This window comes from Loxodonta africana, chromosome 1 (assembly GCF_030014295.1).
Source record: "Loxodonta africana isolate mLoxAfr1 chromosome 1, mLoxAfr1.hap2, whole genome shotgun sequence".
NCBI classification, from domain to species: domain Eukaryota; kingdom Metazoa; phylum Chordata; class Mammalia; order Proboscidea; family Elephantidae; genus Loxodonta; species Loxodonta africana.
The window spans coordinates 144,765,328-144,789,592 of NC_087342.1; the positions used below are offsets into that span (position 1 = coordinate 144,765,328).

Genomic DNA, 24,265 nt, shown 5'->3' on the forward strand with positions numbered 1-24,265 from the left:
TTTCTGCACACTTTTCTAATGACTTTGTTTTGTTCTGTCTGGCCTCCTGTGACTTATGACACCCAACATAAAGATTAGAGTCCAGATGTCCAGCTGTATATCTTTAGCCTGATAAGCAGATGTCCAGCATGTATCTCTTTAGTCTGATAAGGATTCTCTTGTAATTGTCTTGTAATGTATAACTCATCTGGCCATCTGTGTGTGGGCTACGTGCCTAAGGACACTGTGTAACCCTTACAACAACGATACATAAGCTGTAATGTAAAATTGCCTTTTGGGACTCCATGAAGACAGCCAGTGTTGCTGCTCGGGTTCCTAGTTGGTGTCACCTCCTAATAAACTTTCTGACTCTGGAGCTCGACCGCACAACACCTAACAACAAACTAACAGTATGGTCATGGCTTCTTTCTTTTTCAGAGGAAGAAAAACTATCTGAGAAATAAGTTCTTTTTTATGCAGAGGCTGAATTCATTTTCATCTAATTTATTCCGATCTCTAACATTAGATCAATACAACCTAAACTCTAGGAAATACTTGCAAGCAAAGGTGTTCATTGTGAATGCATTTATTAGTGAAAACAACAGTATACTAAGGCAAGGCTATGTGCCTGAAAAAGATCCAGATTTTGTAATAACCTATGTCATCTGTAATATACAACTGTAGGCAGTCACCAAATTTGGCTTCTCAGGCCACATCCTGTACACCAGTAGCTTTCAACAGGGTAGATTTTGCCCACTAGGGCATTATCTGGAGATGTTTTTAGTTGTCCCAACTAGGGGCAGAGGGTGGTACAGGCATTTTGTGGGTAGAGGCTAGGGGTGCTGCCAAACATCCTGTGATGCACAGGACAGCCCTCTACAATAAAGAATTATCCAGCCCAAAAAGTCAGTGATGCTGAGGATGAGAAACCTTGCTCTATACTGACATAGAAATCTAAAGCATAGAGTCAGAATGGTGTTTGCGAGCCTAGTAGCTTAGGGGGAGCCAAATTAATTCTCCTATATGGCTGTGAGTCTTGGACATATCATCAAGATCGTCAGTGTTTCAAACTGTGCTTAATAAAATGACTCTGCAGGATCAAAAAGATGGGTGTTATTCCTATGTCAGTCCACCACAGTTACAGAATTAGGAGTGCTACACCACTGCTCTGCTGGTAAGACAAGTGTTTTTGTTGAATCACAAGGAAGAATAAATCATGATAGGTTCACTCAATCAGAATGCCAAGTAACACACCTGTGTTAGGAATGCTGGCAAATTAACCAAAAGTACCAAACCAGTTGCCATTGAGTTGATTCCTACTCATAGTAGGAATCAGTCAACAAACATGGAATCAAACATGAGTATCTTCCTCTGAATAAGGTTTGGATATAAAAAATTCCATTTATTTCCTTTTATAAATCTGTTTTAAACAAACCTGAGAAGCTCCTGTAAATTTATTTCCTAGGATTTACAGCAGTTAACACTCAGTTTGGCCAAATGAAGGAGAACTGAGCTTTATTGGGTTTTCAAGGCTGTGACCTTTCTAAAACAGATTGCCAGCTCTTTCTTCCAAGATGCCTCTGGGTGGGTTCGAACTACCAACGTTTCATTTAGTAGCTGAGTGTTTAACTAATTGTACCACCCTCTGTTGGGAAATTGGGGGACAGAAAACTCAGAGATTTATTGGAGGAAAGTATATCAGGTGGTCTGTAGGCTAGAATTAACACCAATATGTTAATTGGTTACTGGGTATGTTAATTGGTGTTAAAAAAGCAGCAGGTATAATGGTAAATCCAGAGACTGCCCTGCGTGTGAAGCACAGGAAAGGATGATTGTCAGAGAGATATGGATCAGAGCTTTGGTGGAGGAGGTGATCTGCCTGGCCCCGGTCCCAGCTTTGATCCTACTTGTGCAATTATAGTCAAGTCTCATGCCTTCTCTGTAAGATTAGGACCCAGCATGTGCTCCGTGAGATTCCCTATAGCTCAACAATCTCATTCAGTGGTCTCCTCACGATCTGCCCTGGCACAGATGGAGTAAGACAACTCTGCAGCAGGGTGCCAATGAAGTATATTTATTAATTTTCAAGTTTTTAGTAAAGAAAACCAAGAACAAAAGGAATAGATGCAGGCTTGAGAAAATGGGAAAACCTTAAATTTGATAATCAGCCAACAAACATGGAATCAAACGTGAGTATCTTCCTCTGAATAAGGTTTGGATATAAAAAATTCCATTTATTTCCTTTTATAAATCTGTTTTAAACAAACCTGAGAAGCTCTTGTAAATTTATTTCCTAGGATTTACAACAGTTAATAGTCAGTTCGGCCAAATGAAGTTCCTCACTGCATTCCTCATAGGACAGATGGGTTTCCATTAGCTAATATCCTTCCAGGTGGTGCTGACACAGCACATATTTGAATATTCTTCTCTGTGGGAAATAGAGATGTAACTTCTATACTTATCTCATCCTGCTGACAACTGGGTACTACTACTTTCTTCATAGCCCTGGTTTTTCGAAGACCAAAAGTAAACTCTTCTCTTAGAGAAAATATCCAAACAAAGAAAATAAAAAATGCAGTGCTATTCTATGGCTCTGGTTCTTGTCTCAGTAACAGCTACCGGCTGTGCAGATTGCTGGCCTTTGGCGCACTCCGTGTTGGTGCTGGAGGGCTGTCTCCCAAGGAGGGAATGCCTGAGTGCCAATAGTTACATCTTCAAGAAAGCCACCTGGAAAAGAAAGAAAAACCCACCAACTTCATTTATATAACATGGTGAAACGGCTAGAAGCACATCAAATTAGAATCAGTTATATCTGGTCGATAGGATGCACATTGAAAAACAAAAATGACTCTTTCAGTCAACCTAGACGTTGACATTTTATAGCAGGAGCCAATTAGCCTTTTTTTAAAATGAGCCATAGAGTAATTAAATGATTCACATGCACTTTAAAGAAAAAAAAAATATATAGTTTTAATGGACATTAAAGTTGAATTACTTTTCTTTCCCATTGGTTCAAACTACTGTTTGGGACCTTCCATAAGCAGCGTTCCAAGTCACACCGATGCCTAGGTAATTCCAGTTCCTTTTTATTAATACCAGTAATTACACCAGCCTCTTCTCAGGTCACAACAATACATTTAATTACATTCAATTATATTTACTGTGCTTGTCAGCAGAAATTCATCTTAAAAACTAGTGTTTGAGAAATTTTTAATTCATACAGGCCCTACATACAAAATATTTTCAGGTTGTTTAATGAGGCCCAGATCAAATGTATCTAATTTCCCAGTGGTTTTAATAAAGAGTAATAAATAAACATAAGTCAATCATGAAAGTTTAGAAAGTTTTAATCCAGAGGTGATAAGATATTGGAAATATATTGCCAGTATTCGGAACTGAATGTAGATTAGAGATAATGGTGGGGAAGTGAGGAAGGTTGGGGGAGCCTGTTCTAGGTCTTTTTTGGATAAAGGGTGAGCAACAGAAGTAAATGCATTCTACTCGTGGAAAAATACAGGAAACCTGTCAACTATCAAGTAAGTTGGTTCTTAAATCCCAAAATGAAGTCAAAGGAGCATGTATTTAAAGATCCTTGTATGGGGAAAGTAAAAAGTAAGAGGCATGCCGGAGAAAGAGTCTGCTTTATTTTGAGTAATTCAGAAGTATGTTATTCTTCATACAGTGCTGGAAAGAAAGGCACATGCTGAGTTTCCATATCAACTTCCTGCTGAGTTTCCACAGCAAGCTCTGCAATGAGCACACCATCAACCTTGAAGAAACAGGCAAAGAAAAAAGGTCGTTTCCTAAATAAATGTAAACACAGACAATTGAGACAAACCTCAAGGGCTTATTGTGAAAATTAAATGAGATAATGAATATGAAAACTCATGTGTTTTTCTTCTCTGCCTCTCGGCTAAAGCAGATACCAAGAGCCCATGAATATCTCTTATGAAAAGGGACTGTTCAAGAGAGACTGGTAGGACATGGTAGGAAATAATTATACAATTACAGGGGAAGAGAAACTTTGCTGTTAGCTGCCTTCTAACACATTACAAAACGAAACCCGACTTACAGCGACCCTATAGGACAGAGCAGAACTGCCTCATAGGGTTTCCAAGGCTGTAAATCTTTATGGAAGCAGATTCCACATTTTAGTAGGTGGAGCGTCTAGTGAGTTTGAATGACCGACCCTTTGGTTAGCAGCTGAACACTTTATCCACCGCTTAGCTGCTGTCTGTTGTTGTTATGTGCCTTCAGATAGGTTCCGACTCAGAGCGACCCTGTATACAACAGAACGAAATACTGCCTGGTACTGTGTCATCCTCACAATCATTGCTATGTTTAAGCCCATTGTTGCAGCAACTATGTCAATCCATCTTGTTGAGGGTCTTCCTGGTTTTTGTTGACCCTCTGCTTTACCAAGCATGATGTTCTTGTCCAGGGACTGATCCCTCCTGATAACACGTCCAAAGTACATGAAATGAAGTCTCGCCATCCTTGCTTCTAAGCATTCTGGCTATACTTCTTCCAAGACAGATTGTTCATTCTTCTGGCAGTCCATGGTATATTTAATATTCTTTGCCAACACCGTAATTCAAAGGTCTTAATTTTTCTTTGAGCTTCCTTATTCATTGTCCAGTGCATATGAGGCGATTGAAAACACCATGGCTTGAGTCTGGCGCACTTTAGTCTTCAAGGTGACATCTTTGCTTTTTAATGATTTAAAGAGGTCTTTTGCAGCAGATTTGTCCAATGCAATGTGTCTTTTGATTTCCTGACTGCTGCTTCCATGGGTGTTGATTGTGGATCCAAGAAAAATGAAATCCTTGAAAACTTTAGTCTTTTCTCTGTTTATTATAATGTCACTTATTGGTCCAGTTGTGAGGATTTTTGTTTTCTGTATGTTGAGGTGTAATCATACTGAAGGCTGTAGTCTTTGATCTTCATCAGTAAGTGCTTCAAGTCCTCTTTACTTTCAGTAGGAAGGTTGTATCATCTGCATAACACAGGTTGTTAATGAGTCTTCCTTCAATCCTGATGTCCCGTTCTTCTTCACATAGTCCAGCTTCTCAGATTATTTGCTCAGCAAACATATTTAATAAGTATGGTGAAAGGATACAACCCTGATGCATATCTTTTCTGATTTTAAGCCACTCAGTATTCCCATGCTGTTAAAACAACTGACTCTTGGTCTATGTACATGTTATGCATGAACACAACTAAGTGTTCTGGAATTCTCATTCTTTGCAATGTTATCCATAACTTGTTATGATCCACACAGTTGAATGCCATTACTTAGTCAATAAAACACAGTTAAGCATCTTTCTGGTATTCTCTGCTTTCAGCCAGGATCCATCTAACATCAGCACTGATATCCCTGGTTCCATGTCTTCTTCTGAATCTAGCTTGAATTTCTGGCATTTCCCTGTCAATGAACTGCTGCAACTGTTTTTTGAATGATCTTCAGCAAAATTTTACTTGCGTGCGATATTAGTGATATTGTTCAATCATTTCCACATTCTGTTGGATCACATTTCTTTGGAATGGACACAAATATGGATCTCTTCTAGTCAGTTGGCGAGGTAGCTGTCTTCCTAATTTCTTGGCATAGATGAGTGAGCACTTCATCTAGAAGTCCTTTAATATGACTTCTGGCTCACTGTGGATAGCATCCTGGGCAGAGGATATCCTGCTTCCATATGAGCAGTCTACAGGGATGCAAAACTCACCATCTTCCAAAGAAGACAACGCCACTGCTAATACTCAGACACAGAAAAACGATGGATGAAAGCCAATTACCCCTTTTTAATTCTGAAAATTGCTATGTCATGGGGGTATTCTTAGCAGGAAATACTCAGAATAACAATAATGCTGGTAAAAGCCATCATGAAAATGGTTAAGAACATTAGTTCTGGAATCATACAAACCAGTGGTTCTCAACTGCTGGTGATTTTGCCCAGCAGGGACAACTGGCAGTGTGGAAACATTTTTGGTGGTCACAACTGGGAAGAGTGTAGAGGCCCGGGATGCTGCTAAACATCTTACAATGCACAGGACAGCCTCTTCCCAACCCCACCCTAATGAAGAATCACCGACCCCAGAAGGTCAACAGTGCTGAGACTGAGAAATATTGATGTTACAGGCTTAGATTTTAGAATTAGCTCCCATTTAATGTGTGACTTTGAAGTGTGTTAGCCTCTCTAAACCTTTCTTTCCTAATCTGCAAAATGGAAATTATAAGAGGACCTACCTGAACCCTGGATAATGCTTTTGGGTATACAAAGCCTTTGACTCATTTCATCCTCTCGGCACAGGACTGTGATTTAAATAAAACAGGCATTTGTAATTGTGTTTTATAAACAAAGAAACAGAAGTTCAGAAAAATTAAATGACTTACTCAGATTACAAAACTTTTGCCACTATAGCTTTATAGATAAATGTGATAAAACTATAGAGGCTTTGTTGTTGTTATTAGTTGTTGTGGCATTGATTCCAACTCATGGCGACCCCATTGTGCAGAATGGAATTGCTCCATAGGGTTTTCCATGCTGTGACCTTTCAGAAGCAGAATCTCTAGGCCTGTCTTCTGAGAGCCTCTGAGTGGGTTCGGACCACCAAGCTTTTGGCTAGTAGTTGAGTGCTTAATCATTTGCACTACCCAGGAAGGGGCTTTAAATGTTCGGTATTGCCTCAAATATCAGAAAATTTCTTTTCTTTGGCATGCCTATGAATATGAACCAAGAGGGAGAACTATACAGAAGGCTGATTTGATTTGATTAAATTAAACAATGAAAAATGGAGATCTTCATCAAAAAAAGAAAAACTTCAAAATTTGACCTAACGTGTCTTTCTTCATCTCTAACTTTTATAGTTCTGCCTGACAAGTACATTATGTATTTGTCAGGACTTAATAACAAGAAATTACAATCATCCTTGGGAACAGGTCCTGTACAATGCATTTTAGCTTTTTTTTTTATTTAAAACACTGTGAGTTAACATATTTTAAATGCTGATTTTGTGTTCCCTAGCTTTTATCCATGACAGGAAAAATTGCTTTCCCAAACTGCCATTTATTTTAAGAGAGAATAATTTTATTTTCCTCCTCTACACTGAGAAAAAACTATATTTTTCATCTTTTTAGTTTTAGTCCCAAAAGTAAAAGTTGTAAAGCTTTTCAGACTATGAGTACAGCTGCAGCTTTAGGCTCCATAGTTATGTTTCTGGAATATATAGTTATAAAAGCATAAATAATTATTAAAAAGGAGAGAGGGAGGGATTCCTTCATGTTTGCTATAAGGTTTGATTCTCTGTGTTCTGTGTACCTGAATATGGAGAATTGGGAATAGAAAGCGAAGAGAAATTTAAGATGTCTAAAAATAACATCCCTGCTTTGAGTCATCATCTAAAAGCAATCTTCTTAAGCCACAATAAACAGGACTAGGCTGATGTAATCTCTGACCAAATGTTAAGTTTTATAAAACTTTAATATATATGCGTAACACGCTAAACATTTTTAATATTCTTTTACCTTAGATAACAAATTTATATAATTAACTTTCACTCTTCAACACAGAGTTGGAAATTCAATCAATAAAAAGACATGCTGTCAAGGTGGGCTGCACAAGATAAAATTAGCATTAAAAAAATAAAAAGCACCATAAGTGCTTTTGGGTGTGCTAAACAAGTCAGATAAAACTGTAAAATACTGGGAAATGTGAATTTCGTAATAATTGGGGGCCTTAGAAAAGATTCAAATTTCCCTTTTAAAAGGCACTGTAGACTTAAGAAAATAAAACTATGCCTTGAATATGTCTAGGCTACTGTTATTTTTGTTACGTGCTGTCAAGTTGATTTTTGATTCATAGTGACCTCATGTGACAAAGTAGAACTGTCCTATAAGGTTTTCTCGGCTATAATCTTTATGGAAGTAGATCGCCAGGTCCTTCTCCCATGGAGATGTGTTCGGACTGCCAACCTATCAATTAGCAGCTGAGTGTTTAACTGTTGCACCACCAGGGTTCCTTTACATTGAGGTACAGTTCTTCAAAGTTATGTTCTGAAATAGACTGTCTTTATGGCATGGAAAAGAAGAGTATTATTCTTGCTTTAAAATCCAATTTCTAAGATCCAAACTTAATTTACAAAATATAAATACAAATAATAAAATAAAATGACTTTCTAGCATTTATCAAATATATTTGACATCATACATAACATTGGAATTAAATTTTTTTTTTTTTACAAACTCACTAATTCATCATTGACCAGGCCCATGTTGATAGCAACTGGACTCAACTTTTTTTTTTTTAATTGTACTTTAGATGAAGGTTTACAGAACAAACTAGCTTCTCATTAAACAATTAGTACACATATTGTTTTGTGACATTGGTTAACAACCCCATGACATGTCCACACTTTTCCCTCCTCGACCTTGGGTTCCCTATTACCAGCTTTCCTGTCTCTTCCTGCCTTCTAATCCTTGCCCCTGGGCTAGTGTGCCCCTTTAGTCTCATTTTGTTTTACGTGCCCGTCTAATCTTTTGTTGAAGGGTAAACCTCAGGAGTGACTTCATTACTGAGCTAAAAGGGTGTCTGGAGGCCATACTCTCAGGGTTTCTCCAGTCTCTATCAGGCCAGTAAGTCTGGTCTTTTTTTGTGAGTTAGAATTTTTTTCTACATTTTTCTCCAGCTCTGTCCAGGACCCTCCATTGTGATCCTTGTCAGAACAGTTGGTGGTGGTGGCTAGGCATCATCTAGTTGTGCTGGATTCAGTCTGGTGGAGGCTGTGGTAGTTGTGGTCCATTAGTCCTTTGGACTAATCTTTCCCTTGTGTCTTTGGTTTTCTTCATTCTCCCTTGCCTGGACTCAACTTTTTGAGTTGGATAAACAGTAAAGGAAAATTGTCCCTTTGTATTGGCTGGCTTCGTTCAATCATTAGTATATCCTGTATGCCAGGGATCAAGACCACACTGAGAAGAAGGAATTCTCTCGTGGTGCTAGCATGCAAGTAAAAAGGCAGGCAAGTAATGAGGAGATTCTAACACAGTGGGATAAGTTTAAGATGACATCTACACCTGCTGAGGGAAGAATAACTAGTCTTCTTGGGTTATGAAAGGAAGACAGACTTCTGAAACTGTATTCTGAAGGAGGTGATTATTACTCTAGTTATGAATATTGTGCTGACAAGGAACAGAATTTGGCACACACTTGTTCCCACTAAAAGATGCTGTCTTGCTAAATGAATTAGTGGTAAGCAGAAAGGGTGGAACAAAAGTCCGAAGATACGAGAAGCAGTGCAATGAGGAGAGAGATCCTGTTCCTCTAAAATGGCAAAATTGTGTGTGTACCAAATAACCGTGGACAGAAATATTAGACTAAATGAATATCAGTTCCGCCTTCCAACTGCAAACAGAGTTTCTGCACAAATTCTACAGAAAGAACCTCGAAAAAGTAGGGGGAAAAGAAGTGAGGTGGAAGTCTCTAAATTGATTTAAACCTTCATCCTGAATTTTCTTTAAGCTCTGGGTACAATCTGATACTTTACATATAAATTAAAAATGTGTTGCTTTTCTCCTACCTGGGAAACAGTTACGCTAAGCACATCTATGTTTTCCAGTGGACATCTAGGTCAAAGGCCAGTAGCAACACTTACAGTATGTGAAGTACCATAAGAGAGATGTGTGTGTTGGAGAAAAAATGGGACCACTGAAGCCTGTTCATCTCTAGATTGGGCTGAAAACAGACACGTGCAACAGTTACTGGGTCTTGATCCTGTTCTTCAACAAAGAAGGTAAGTTCTAAAGAGAAACTTCTTTCAGAATAAGCAGATTATGGATAAAGTAGAACTGCCTATAAAGTTTTCTTGGCTGTAATCTTTACGGAAGCAGGTCAACACATCTTTCTCCCGCAGAGCCGGATGGTGCTACTAATGCTATAGTGAATAAGCAGTTTTTTTTATTCAGTTACCAAAACTCTCAGTTATATAAGCCAAATCCAGTGGCTTTCCTAATGATGGCAAACCCATGGGGGCAAACATTTATATGGCAACAGTCTTTAGAAGGTACATAAAAATATACTGCCTCAAGCACAAAGCCTATCTGTAACAAAATAATCCCATGATACCCAGCGCAGAGGGTGGGTGTTAAAATGCATAATATAAAACAGTTCTACTACAATAAATACACTATTGCTCATAAATCAAAAGGTTCTTTTAAATTCTCGTTTCCAGGGAATATCTATCTGCAGGAAAGAACTTGATGGAAGGAAAAGGCGGTACCTCTACAGCTCTGGACTAGAGTGGTGCTTTGAAAATCAACACCGCGCTGCCCTACTGGTGTCATACCTCCAACCAAACAAGTTTATTCAGAAACAGCTGCTAGAGCTCAGGATTGAAGAAGGAGGAAGACAATGCTATGCTTTCTATATTATCAATTAATTGAAATACGATCAATTGTTTGAGGAGAGGTGACTTGAGCGGCAAAACTGTTTTAATAAATAACATTTCAAGGACGCCATGCTCATTCTTACCTATCTTTCTTAAGGTTGAGGAGCATGGGTATTAAAGAAGACAAATGTAAGTTATACTAAGGATATCAGTACTTAGAAATCCTAGGAGGGACACGAATCCACATTTAGGGAAAGAAAATAGCTTTCCATAGCAGATGACTGGTTTCTGTCATTTAAACAGATTTATCTTAATGATATTCCTACTTGTAAACTCCTATTTTAGCTGTAAATAAATATTAATTCTTCTAACAGAGACACAACCAAAAAAAGGAGCATGCTTCATCCAGGTAAAATACTTTCTGACCCAATGTCAAGAATGCAGGGAATAGATAGTGAGCTGTGGCTGTTGATCCCACTAGTTAACACTGGAAGAGTGCCATGAAAACATTAAGCAGGCACAGTGACATAATGTAATGAGTGCCCCTGAGGCCAGGACTGCTCAGTTGCAGGTGTACAGAATTCTGTCAACTAGGAAGAAGGGCACAATGTGATCTACCACACTGCTTAGGAAAAAGACCAAGGAAAGTCACAGCTACCTTTGAAAACTGTCCTGGACAATTTAATCTCATACCTGAACAGCCTTCCTTCTGTTGGTTCGTATTCAACAAGTTCTTTACTGTAATTATTAAAACATAGAAGAATCAAGACTTCCATTGCCTACTGTGATTTTTTTGTTTAATAACTTTTATTACTGTATGAATTACAGACAACATTGGAAAACACAAAAAAGGAAAATAAAATTTTTACAACTCTGTCACCTAAGAATAGAGACTGTTAACACTTTGGATATATCTTTCTAGATTCTTATTTTTCATGTTTACTTGGACATTTTTCTAGTTTGTAATATGCTTTAATAAGAAACATAATATATTGTGGTAATTTCCCTGAGACAATGAATATTCAACTGTGATATTTTAATGGCTGTATTATATTCCACTGTATGTCTGTGCCACTTTAAAAAGAAAAGGACAAGGCATAATTTATTTCACAGAAAGCAAAACTGGAGATTTTTTTTCAGGGGCAGACGGCAGAGAGAGGATGGTGGTATTTAGATTGTTAGTTCCAGAGGGCACTTCAGCATAACCTAGCCCAGCAGTTCTCAAGGTAACATCCCTACACCCACATCGCTGGCATCACCTGGGAACTTGTTAGGCAAATTCTTGTGCCCCATTCCAGACCTACTGAGTCAGAAACTCGGAGTGGGGCCCAGCAATCAGTGTTTAAATAAGCCTTCCCACTGATTCCAATGCATGCTAGAGTTTGAGAGTCATTCATCTAGTCCAACCATTTTATACAGCTGAGCAAACTGTTTTAGAGAGGTATTGATTACCCAATGTGACACAGCTAATTAGAAAAAAAAAAAACCTGTTGCCATCAAGTTGATACCAACTCATAGTAACCCTATAGGACAAAGTAGAACAGCCATATAGGATTTCCAAGGAGTAGCTGATGGATTTGAACTGCTGACCTTTTGGTTAGCAGCCAAGTTCTTAACTACTGTGCCACCAGGGCTCCAATTAGAAGAGAAGAGGGACTGAAACACAGAGCTCCTAATCTAGCACCTTCATTTCTAGACTAGTGATTGACAGTGCTGGTCTAGGGTGCCCAAAGAATCCTTTGAAAAACTATTTTTTTCCCTCTAGAAGACAATAAAATTCCTTTCTGCCCTAGAAGAGAGAAAGGAGCAAATATGCCCAGCCCTGTTTCCTGATATTGATATAGGAGACTGGGTGAATGTTTCCTAGAAAAAGTTCATGAATTAAATAAACATTTTACTTGGATCAAAAAAAAAGAGAGAGAGCTGAACCTTTTGTGATAGTTATCTAGAGCCTGAAGGAGCCAAATATTTCAACCATGCCTATCAGGTAAAGTTAGTTTGTTTTATGAGTTAAATGAATGGATTTTTGCGGGGGGGGGGTTGAGGGGGGCTTCTGAAACACTTGATATTGTTTTCTTTTTTAAGTCTAGTCACCCCACATGGGTCTCTCTGATAAAATTATTTGGTTAATTCAGATAAAGAAAATTATCATAAATTTGACTTCAAAATAAGGCTAGTAACACCACCAAAAGCTGGCAAAGATGCAGAGAAATGGAATCTCTCATACACTGAATCTGGGGGGAATGTAAAATGGTATAGACACTTGAGAAAACAGTTTGACTGTTTTAAAACTAAATATGTAATTACAAAATGACCCAACAGTTGCTCTCTTGAAAGTTTATCTAAGTTAAAATTTATGTTCGTGCAAAAACTTGTACACAAATGTTTATACCAGCGTTATTTTAATAGCCGAAACTGGAATCAGCCTAGGTAAACTGATGGCTAAACAAACTGTAGTACACATTCATACCATGGTATACTTTTCAGCAATAAAAAGCTTATTATTGATATAAGGCAGCAGCTTGGAAGACTCTCCAGGAAATTATGCTGAGTGAAAAAAACTAATATCAAAAGATTACATAGGTTTTTTTTTTTTATGATTCCATTTATATAACATTTTTGGAATGATAAAATTTTAGCACTAGAGGCTAGATTAGTGTTTACCAGGGGTTAGGGATGGAGGAGAGGGGATGGGGTAGCAAGATGAGGTTATAAAAGGGCTACAAGAAGGATCTTTTTGCTGATGGAATTGTTCAGAATCTTGACTGTGGTTGTGGATACACAAACATACACCAGTGATAAACTGTGTAGAACTTAGTACACACACACACACACACACAAATGAGAACAAGTAAAACTGGGGAACTCTGAGTAAGATTCAGGGATTATATCAACGTCAACATCCTAGTTGTGATATTGTACTACAGTTGCAAAAAACTTTGCCATAGGGGGAACAGGGCAAAGTGTACACAGGACATCGCTACATTATTTCTTACGACTGCATGTGAATCTACACTTATCTCAACAAAAATTTCAAATTAAAGAATTTTACAATATTTGGCAAATGATCTTGTCTAGTTTACTTTAATGCAGCTACCTCTAGATTTAGCTTTGAGATGCATTATTGCTCACATTGATGTTCTGGCTGATATATCACTGAGACCGTATTTCCTCAGTGGAAAGATCTGAGTAAGCTGGTAAGTTAATTTTGGTATGCGTCCTGAAGCAGATGGCTACAGCGAGACAGAACACCATTATATTTACCATGGGTTGGGCTGACAGACTGGCATTAAATGCTTAGGTTACACAAAATAGCATCGTAAATCTTAAATTGTGTATGAAGTACTTATTTTAAATTTCCCACTAAGCACACTTCTTTGCTTTCTTTATTGCCATGGAGTAAATAATGAGGAAAGGTTTTATCAATTTTTAAAACTTAAAATGCAATGGCAAATCTTCCACACACATAATAAGCACTCAAAAAATATTTTTTTTCGGGCTGAATACATTAGACTAAAACTCTAATTTTAATCTTAAAAGTAATATTACAAGAGGTTTGGAGAAACAGGAAAAAAGAAAAAGAACCATATGCTATAACACCCTAACATAGTTATCAATTGGGTATATTTCCATATAGTTTTAAGATCCTTTTTTTATACCAATTATCACATATATTCTTGTTTTAATAGCTGTAAAGTAATCCATCATAACTTAATCCATTAGAAACTTAGATTCTTCCCAGGTTTGTTAATATCATAATACTGAAATATTAATTGTTATGTTTCCATAGTTTTCCATGTTTAAAAAAAACTATATTAAGACAGAGTCCTAGAAATGGGATTATTAGATTGAAAGGTATGAAATATTATTGGAATTTGATGTATTTTTTTTTTTCCAATGAGCCTATACTATTAACTATGCCATCAGCATTAGGTCTTTTTTTTTTAATGTTAATTTCATAAAAGAAAAAATGATGTCTCAATGCTTTTGCCTAAATTTAATTGGAACTCATTCCGAGTTTAAACATTTCCCAAATGTCTAATGTTCATTTAATAATTATTTTTCTTTTTGGTCAATTGCAAATTCATGTTCTTTTCCTTTACCTACTGACAGGGTTTTTTTGTTTGTGTAAGCTCTTTAATAAATGTTAATATGTATTTATTCAGCAAAGAAATTGTGTCAGACGTGGCCTCATCTCACTAAGTCTTTAAAAATCCATTTGAATTAAATATCTAATTTAATTGTCCTCCAATTATAAATGAGAAGCCAAGATTCAGAGAATTTATGTAGCCTTTACTCATCACTATACACTAGTAACAAGGCTGGGTGTGCAATCAGGTTTTTGTCTAGTGTTCATTCCACCAGACAAGTTCCCTGACATCTAATTATGGTGAGAGACAATTGTTATGATAACTTTAATTGAAGGAATCCATTATATTCCAACTTTAAGTCAGATTTAGTAGCAGTTAGGATTCTTTTGGATTAGAAATATATATTCCAAAGTTCCCACTGTAAATGTAAAGACTATACAACTGGCTTCCATAAAGGAAGTAAGAGGGAGAAAGAGGACATACAATGGCAAATTAAAGGCCTTCTGGTTTTGGGTAAAAAGAAAGGAAGCCCTGGTGGCACAGTGGTTAAGCGCTTGGCTGCTAACCAAAAGGTTGGTTGTTCGAACCCACTTGCCGCTCGAAATTGACTCAAAGGTAACGAGTACAGGTGTAAAAAGAAAATAATTCTTTCATTAGAGGAGAAATCTTCAGGCAGGCAAGAAACGCTAATAGGATAGGCAAGAAATTGGCCTGAAGTCTCAGCAAGGAATTTGTCAGTAAATTAAGAAAGCAGAATGAGTTATACTGGCATAGTTTAATTAGTTCAGTAAAAAAGACCATGACTTGGAATAATCAAATAACAGAAAGGGATCAAACGGTAATCAGATGCTTATTTTCTTTAGCCATTTACTATTGGAAAATATAAAAAAACATAAATCTTTAAAAAGGAAAACATGCTAATACATCCATTTTAAAGATAAACACCATTAATTTCTTAAGCCTGTTATTTGGACTTGTTGGAAATAAACAGGGATCATGACACCGTAATTAACCTATTGTAAAGGCAGGGTGGGGAATGGTTTATAAGGATTTATAACTACAAAATGAAACGAAGGTAAACTCTCAACACACTGAAGACGACAGCACTATGAGATAGCTTACCATGTGCCTTGACTCTTTTACTTTATTAAAAAAAGTCTCTGTTCGGTCAATCCCTAATCATGGCAGCCCCAAGTGTGTCAAACAGTGCACCACAGGGTTTTCAATAGCTAATTTTTAGGAAGTAGACTGCCAGGTGTTTCTTTCCATGGTATCTTTGGGTGGACTCAAACCTTCAAACTTTCAGTTAGCAGCTGAGTGCATTAACGGTTTGTACCACTCAGGGACTTAAGCCACAAGGAAGGCAAAGGGGCTCTTTAATATGGAACTGCTCAAGGGTCTTCTCTGGGTCAAGAACAGGTTAGGGTTCTTTTATGAACAGCACAAGAAGAGTGTACAGTAATCAAGGGCTGTCAGTGTTCAAAGTGGTTAAGTTCTGTATAGACCATCAAAGCTCCTTGAGAAGCCAGAAGACTTGGGTGGACACTAGGAGAGTGCAAAAAGGTGAATTCTAATTGATATGAAAAGGAGAATTGGACATAGAGTACATTAAACAGAAGTAAAAACAGATTAGCGTGAGAAGGCAGCACTTCGAACATAGCTAGAGGCTGGTAGAGCAGAGATGCAGGCTCCGGACTAGGAGAGAACTGAGCTTGAGTCCCCATCCTGCTGCCTCCTAGCTGAATGATCTCCGGGAGCCTCAGCTTCATCTCCTTCTGCCCACCAGTGGTTGTGAGGATTAGTGATAAAGGAACAAATAGCCCAGCAGGCCCTGGCACAAAACAGGTTCTCAAAAAATGTTGTTGTTTTTAGGTGCCATCAAGTCCTTTCTGACTCATAGCGACCCTATGTAAAATAGATCAAAACACTGCCCAGTCCCGTGACATCCTCATAATTGTTGTTATGCTTGAGCCCACTGTTGCAGCCACTGTGTCAATCCATTTCGTTGAGGGTCTTCCTCTTTTTCACTATCTACCAAGCATGATGCCTGTCTTAGTCACTAGTGCTGCTATAACAGAAATACCACAAATGAATGGTTTTAACAAAGAGAAATTTATTTTCTCACAGTCTAGTAGGCTAGAAGTCCAAATTTAGGATGTCAGCTCCAGGGGAAGGCTTTCTCTCTGTGTTGGCTCTGGAGGAAGGTCCTTGTCCTCAATGTTCCCCTGGTCAAAGAGCTTCTCAGGAGCGGGGACCCTGGGTCCAAAGGATGCTTTCTACTCTTGGTGCTGTTTTCTTTGGGGTATGAGGTCCCCAACTCTCTGCTTGCTTCCCTTTCCGTTTATCTCTTGAGAGATAAAAGGTGGTGCAGGCCACACCCCAGGGGAACTCCCTTTACATGGGATCAGGGATGTGACCTGAGTAAGGGTCGTGTTACAATCCCACCCTAACATAAAATTACAATTACAAAATGAAGGACAACCACACAATACTGGCAATCATGGCCTAACCAAGCTGATACACCCATTTTTGGGGGGACATAATTCAACCAATGACAATGTCCTTCTCCAGGGACTGGTCCCTACTGATAACATGTCCTAAGTATGAAAGGTGAAGTCTCACCATCCTTGCTTCTAAGAAGCATTCTGCCTATACTTCTTCCAAGACAGGTTTGTTTGTTCTTCTGGCAGTATATTCAATATTCTTCACCAACACCATAATTCAAAGGCATCAATTCTTCAGTCTTCTTTATTGATTGTCCAGCTTTTGCATGCAGACGAGGTGACTGAAAACACCACTGCTTGGGTCAGGTGCACCTTAGTCTTTAAGCTGACATCTTTGCTTTTTAACACTTTAAAGAGGTGTTTTGCAGCAGATGTGCCCAATGCGAGGTGTCATTTGATTACTTGACGGCTATTTCCATGGGTGTTGAGTGTGGATCAAAGGAAAATGAAATCCTTGACAACCTCAAACTTTTCTCCATTTATTATGATGTTGCTTATTGGTCCAGTTGTGAGGATTTTTGTTTTCTTTATGTTGAGGTGCAATCTATACTGAAGGCTGTGGTCTTTATCTTCATTAGTAAGTGCTTCAAGTCTTCTTCACTTTCAGCAAGCAAGGTTGTGTCATCTGCATATCCCAGGTTGTTAATGAGTCTTCCTCCAATCCTGATGCCATGTTCTTCACATAGTCCAGATTTTCAGATTATTTGCTCAGCATACAGACTGAATAATTATGGTGAAAGGATACAACTCTGATGCACACCCTTTCTGACTTTTAAACCGTGCAGTATCCCCTTGTTCTGTTTGAATGACGCCTCTTGTACAGGTTCCACATAAGCACAAGTTAAGTATTCTGGAATTTCCATTCTTTGCAATGTTATCCATAATTTGTTAATGATCCATACAGTCCAATGCCTCTGCATAGTCAATAAAACACAGGTAAACATCTTTCTGGTTGTCATGGATTGAATTGTATTTGCCCCAAAATATGTGTCAACTTGGTTAGGCCATGATTCCCAGCATTGTGTGATTGTCCTCCATTCTGTGACTGTAATTTTATGTTAAGATGATTAGGGTGGGATGGCAACACTACTCTTACTGAGGTCACCTCCCTGATCCAGTGTAAAGGGAGTTTCCCTGGGGTGCAGCCTGCACCACCTTTTATCTCTCAAGATAAAAGGAAAGGGAATCAAGTGGAGAGTTGGGGACCTCATACCACCAAGCAGGCAGCACCAGGAGCAGAGCGCACCCTTTGGACCTGCGGCCCCTGCGTCTGACAAGCTCCTCAACCATGGGAAGACTGAGGACAAGGACCTTCTTCCAGAGCTGACAGAGCAGAAAGCCTTCCCCGGGAGCTGACACTTTGAATTTGAACTTTTATTTTCAGTATGGAAATAAATTTCTCTTTGTTAAAGCCATCCACTTGTGGTAGTTCTGTTATGGCAGCACTAGATGCCTAAAACAAAACAAAACAAAACAAAACAGTGCTAAGACACTGATATTCTCTGCTTTTAGCCAGGATCCATCTGACATTAGTAATGATATCCCTGGTTCCACATCATCTTCTGAATCTGGTCTGAATTTCTGGCAATTCCCTGTCAATGTACTGCTGCAACGGCTTTTGAATGATCTTCAGCAAAAGTTTATTGTGTGTGATATTAATGATATTGTTCAATAATTTCCATGTTCGGTTGGATCATTTTTCTTTGCAATAGGTATAAATATGAATCTCTGCCAGTCAGTTGGCCAGGTAGCTGTCTTCCAAATTTCTTGGCATAAATACGTGAGCACTTCCAGTGCTGCATTCATCTGTGGAAACATCTCAATTGGTATTCTGTCAATTCCTGGAGCCTTGTTTTTCACCAGTGTCTTCAGGGTACTTGGGCTTCTTCATTTAGTACCATCGAGTTTTGATCATATGCTACCTCCTGTAATGACTGAACATTGACCAATTGTTTTTTGTACAGTGACTGTGTATTCCTTCCATCTGCTTTTGATGCTTCCTGTGTCATTTGATATTTTGCCCACAGAGTCCTTCACTACTGCAATTCGAGGCTTGAATTTTTTCTTCAGTTCTTTCAGCTTGAGAAACGTTGAACGTGTTCTTCACTTTTGGTTTTTTATCTCCATGTCTTTGCACATATCATTATAATACTTTACTTTGTCTTTTCAAGCCACCCTTTGAGATTTTCTGTTCAGCTCTTTTACGTCATCATTTCTTCCATTCACTTAAGCTACTCAATATTCAAGAGCAAGTTTCCGAGTCTCTTCTGACATCCATTTTGGTCTTTTTCTGTATTTCCTGTCTTTTTAATGACCTCTTGCTTTCTTCATCTATGATGTCCTTGATGTCATTCCACAAGCTGTCTGGTCTTTGGTCATGAGTGTTCAATGTGTCATATCTATTCCTGAGATGGTCTCTAAATTCAGGTGGGATATACTCAAGGTGATACTTTGGCTCTCATGGACTTGTTCAATAAATGCAAGAGCTAATTATTCCTGTGCCTTAAAGTTTTATTTGTTTTAAATCTTGCTATAAATGCATGTCTTTCTCTGCTCTTCAGAACGAATCCATGTTTCTTTGTTTATTTTCAAAAGAAAAAGCACAAATGGTTGATTGCGTATATAATATATTCAAGGCTTAAACAGGGCTTTCTTGTGTAACCCTACGCTAAGTAACAACATCTACCAGTGACAGGTACTGAAATTGCAAACATTGCATCTGAAAAAAAAACTACGTACCTATACTGTTCACAAATCTAAGAATGTAGGTGGCTTAGTGAAAAATATCACCTGTTACTTGAAAAATAACTCCAAGCCCAGAATGATAGGATTGTAGGGGGACTCTGAGGTATGTAACGGGCAGTACTCCTAGGGGTTCAAACCAGCACATCCTTGATTAGGGACATAATCCATACCTTAGAAATTCAGCTCTGAATCCAAGATTTTATTTTTTTATTTTATATGGAGGTTTACAGAGCAAATTAGTTTCTCATTAAAAAATTAATACACATATTGTTTTGTGACATTGGTTGCCAACCCCATGACATATGAACACTCCCCGCTTCTCAACCTTGGGCTCTCCATTACCAGCTTTCCTGTCCCCTCCTGCTGCTGTGCTCATTTAGTCTCATTTTGTTTTATAGTCCTCTCTAATCTTTGGCTGAAGGGTGAACCTCAGGAGTGACTACAGTACTGAGCTAAAAGGATGTCCAGGGGCCATACTCTCAGGATTTCTTCAGTCTCTGTGAGACCAGTAAGTCTGGTCTTTTTTCATAAGTTTGAATTTTGCTCTACATTTTTCTCCAGCTCTGCCTGGGATGCTCTGTTGTGATCCCTGTCAGAGCATTCAGTGGTGGTAGCTGGGCACCACCTAGTTGTGCTGAACTCAGTCTGGTGGAGGATGTGTGGTTGTAGTCCACTAGTCCTTTGGACTAATCCTTCCCTTGTGTCTTTGGTTTTCTTCATTCTCCCTTGCTCCCAACAGGGTGGGACCGTGGAGTATATTAGACGGTGGCTCACAAGCTTTTAAGACCCCAGACGCTACTCACTATAATCAAATGTAGAACATTTTCTTTATAAGCACCCAAGATTACTTTTAACACATGAAACTACGTGACTGAATTTATAAAAATTAGGCCCTAAGCCGGAGAATGGAAACCCTGGTGGTGTAATGGTTAAGAGTTACGGCTGCTAACCAAAAGGTCAGCAGTTCGAATCCATCAGGTGCTCCTTGGAAACTCTATAGGGAAGTTCTACTCTGTCCTATAGGGTTGCTATAAGTTGGAATTGACTTGACAGCAACGAGTTTGGTTTGGTTTTGGAAGCTGGACAATGGATAAGGAAGACTGAAAAAGAATTAATGCCTTTGAATTATGGTGTTGGCAGAGAATATTGAATATGCCATGGATTGCCAGAAGAACAAAGTATAGCCAGAATGCCCCTTAGAAGTGAGAGTGGTTAGACTTCATCTCCTGTACTTTGGACAAGTTATCAGGAAGGACCAGTCCCTGGAGAAGAACATCATGCTTGGCAAAGTAAAGGGGCAGTGAAAAAGAGGAAGACCCTCAACAAGATGGATTGACACAGTGGCTGCAACAACGGGCTCAAACATAGCAACAGCTGTGAGGATGGCGCAGGACCAAGCAGTGCTTCGTTCTGTTGTACGTAGAGTCGCTAGGAGTCAGAACCAACTCAATGGCACCTAATAACAAGGCCTTTCCCAAGTAAATCCAACTTGCATGATAACATTTACTGGAAAGAAGAATCTGAATGATTATTCACCAAGACATGCTGCAAAACAGTGGGAATGGATGGACATAAATACAACCTATAGCCACTCAATCATTAGTGTATTACAGTGTGGATTAGATTTTTCTGGCTATTGAGGCATTGAGTACTTGGAAATAACCAAAGCTCAACTACATTTTCTTGCGAAATAATAGCATCTGTTAAAATTAACTGTCAGAAAATGCTGGCCTCTAGTTCACTATGAGACCTGAATCCTGCCAAGTTCCCACAGAAACACAAGTTCCATGAGTTGTCGTCACTGATTGAGGAATTTGCACAATTCAAGGTAAGTCAATCTGGCTCAGGAAAAATGATATATGTATCTTCTAGAGCAACATGGTAGATTATGTAGCCTTTCTGCCTCAGTTTCTTCATCTGTAAGATGGGGCTTTCCTCTTCCTCAGGCTGTTCAAGGATTGTCACAGATACTTCAATTTCAGTGACAGGTATTCTCTTCCCCTCAGGCCAAACGACTTCTCCACCTGCCTAGATGGGGCCCAAAATTCATGACTGGAGAGCTGCAAACTTAACATTAAATATCAAGGGTGCTTTGTAGCAAAACGTGAAATAACCTCAAAAATTAGAGACGGCCTGAGAGGAGAAACAGAAACACACTATCTGAGGAGAGTATAAGACCATAATTTGTCCAAGTTATAAGGCCACAAAGAAAAGCGTTTTGATTGGGAATAGGGAAAATTTGGAAAACTCATCCATCGTTTTAGGTGTCTTTAACACATCCAAATTGCTAATAGGCTCTGAACATAAACAAGATTCTATTGAGGCTGCTGTGCTCTCAGACTATCCATTTAGTATATTTAAAGATGAAGCCTACAAACAGATTTGAAAACGTTCCCTTCAATTTTCCACTGATCTAAGGGTAAAAAAATTCCTCTGGAAAGAAAAAAAATGTTTCTTAATTTTCCCAAATTTTCTATGAGTTTTTCATCTTCCTAAGGCGTGAGAAATGGAAGGAAAAGGAGGATGGGCCTAGATGGGGTCTCTGAGCAGGGATCTTTGGACAACCCCACCCAATATGAAACAAGTCTGTACCATCTCATTCCTTTTCTCAAGAATGAGATTAAATAAGAATAATGACTGATAGATTCCGAACATTAGTATGACACTAATAAACAAAGGTAGAGAGAAAAATGTTGAAGGCAGGTTAGGTCAGTGGGATACTAATCTTTTCATTCTGATACACCTATAAACAAACCCATCAAGATACATGGTCTTCACTCAAGTCCAATTATCCCTAGCAATCATCTCTCCCAGTTCAACTTCTACCTTGCTTCTCTAGTAAACCCACTACACCAATAATCTGCCTGGTGCTTAAATGTTTTTTGTGTGTTTGCTTTTAACTCATGAAAATTTTCAAATATTAGCATATACTGTAGTAAAGAGATGATAATAAATCCACATATATTCATTAACGAGCAACAGTAATAACCAATTCATGGCCACTTTCATTTCATCCAAACCCTTGCCACAGAACTAGTTTGAAGCAAATCCCAGAACTATCATTTCATATATAATTCAGTATGTACCTCTAAAAGAGAAGGACTACTATAAGAACAAAACCACAATGCCGTGATCATTTCTAAAACATTAATTCCTTAATAGAACACCAACTAACTCATGATTTTTTTCTTTTCTTTCTTTTTTTTTTTAACAATTAGCATGTGTTCAAGTCAGAATCCAAATAAGGTCCAAATATTGCAATAAGTTGGTATGTCTCTAAAGTGTCCTTTAAACCATAGGTTCCTCCTTTTTTTATCCCTTGGCAGTTTATGTTTTGAAGAAATCAGGTCATTTGTCCTATAGAGTTTTCGAGAGACTGGAATGTGGTAATTGACAGTTTTTGTTTATTGGTATTTTTAGTGTCATTATGAACTCATGGGTATACAACATATTTGATATGCTTTAACTCACTGCAGTCATGATTCTTATTGATGCTCAAATTGCCTCATCTTTGTCAATGAGAACCTCTTCAAGGTGGCGTGTAAGTCCTGTTGACATGACCTCTGTAGTTTACAATAGATTACTTTCTGGTATGAAAGGACTCGGGCTTGTACTATACATTTCTTATCCTAGATATACAATCAGCCATTTGCCCAAAGAGCCTGGTTCTTCTAGTGGAGAATGGTATTTACAGATCACAACTATAACTGCCTTACTACTTACAAAGTGCTTTGGACATGTTACCTCATGTATACATATACACATAAGCCATTTCCCTTCTGGGGCACATTCTCTTTTCAAAGCGCAGTGAGAAAATAGCTTGCTTCAAGTACCCTTGGATAATATTCTGAAGCCAGGTCCTAAACTACTCAAAGATGCATCTTTTTGTCTGGTTAGAAATCAACTTGATGGCATCCAACAACAACAAGCTAGGGAAGAGAGGTTAGAAAACATCACTCTAGCAACAGGAATTATTTTGTTGGACAGAAACTAAATACAAAGAAAGCTCACGAATCTCTTTGTTTTCCACCAGAATGAAAAGGAAATAGCTAAGTTGGGTTGTCAGAAAATGGGAATGGAAAAAGGAATCTTTCCAGATAGAGAACTTAAAAAAATATATTAGGTGAAGACATTCCTTCATGCATAAACGAAAAATGGAAGCAGAAGGGAAAAATAACTAATAGCTACTTCCAGAAAAAGCCTCACCAAGAAACTCCCTTGGGCATGGAATTATAAAGGTGACTCACTGTGTGGGGACAGGTTCCTGCCCTTAATTTGCCTGTCAAAGCTGTGGAAGGATGAGGTAGAGCTGATCTTTGTGTGGAGACTGGGCATTGGAAGGCTATCCCAAAGAAAATAAAATTAGTTTTGCATACTAGCCTGGCTAATCAGGAGAAGATATTTTTAAACTCATTAAAGGAAAACATTCTCCAAATATCACACTACGTTTGGAAACAGAAGAAAACAAAAAACAGAACGGCATGTTTTATAGTTTTTTTTTTTTTTTTTTTATAATTTAGACCAAATTATTCGGATGGCAAAAGGCTTCTCAGTCCCTGGGGA

At 38.3% G+C, this 24,265-nt stretch overlaps 1 protein-coding gene across 5 annotated transcripts in view; it reads right to left on the bottom strand.

Annotated features, from left to right (window-relative positions):
- Positions 1-2,082: 2,082 nt before the first annotated feature.
- UBE3D (ubiquitin protein ligase E3D) overlaps positions 2,083-24,265 on the bottom strand; it is a 160,228-nt gene continuing 138,045 nt past the window's right edge. For 3 of the 5 annotated variants that reach the window (XM_064288489.1, XM_064288479.1, XM_064288480.1), the window contains one exon: positions 2,083-2,706. In XM_064288489.1, coding sequence (XP_064144559.1) covers positions 2,585-2,706 — 122 coding nt within the window. In that variant the 3' untranslated portion in view covers positions 2,083-2,584. Of the gene's footprint in view, positions 2,707-6,232; positions 6,296-24,265 lie in introns of those variants that run through there. The other 2 variants (XM_010586491.3, XM_023544168.2) reach the window with 2 other exon arrangements.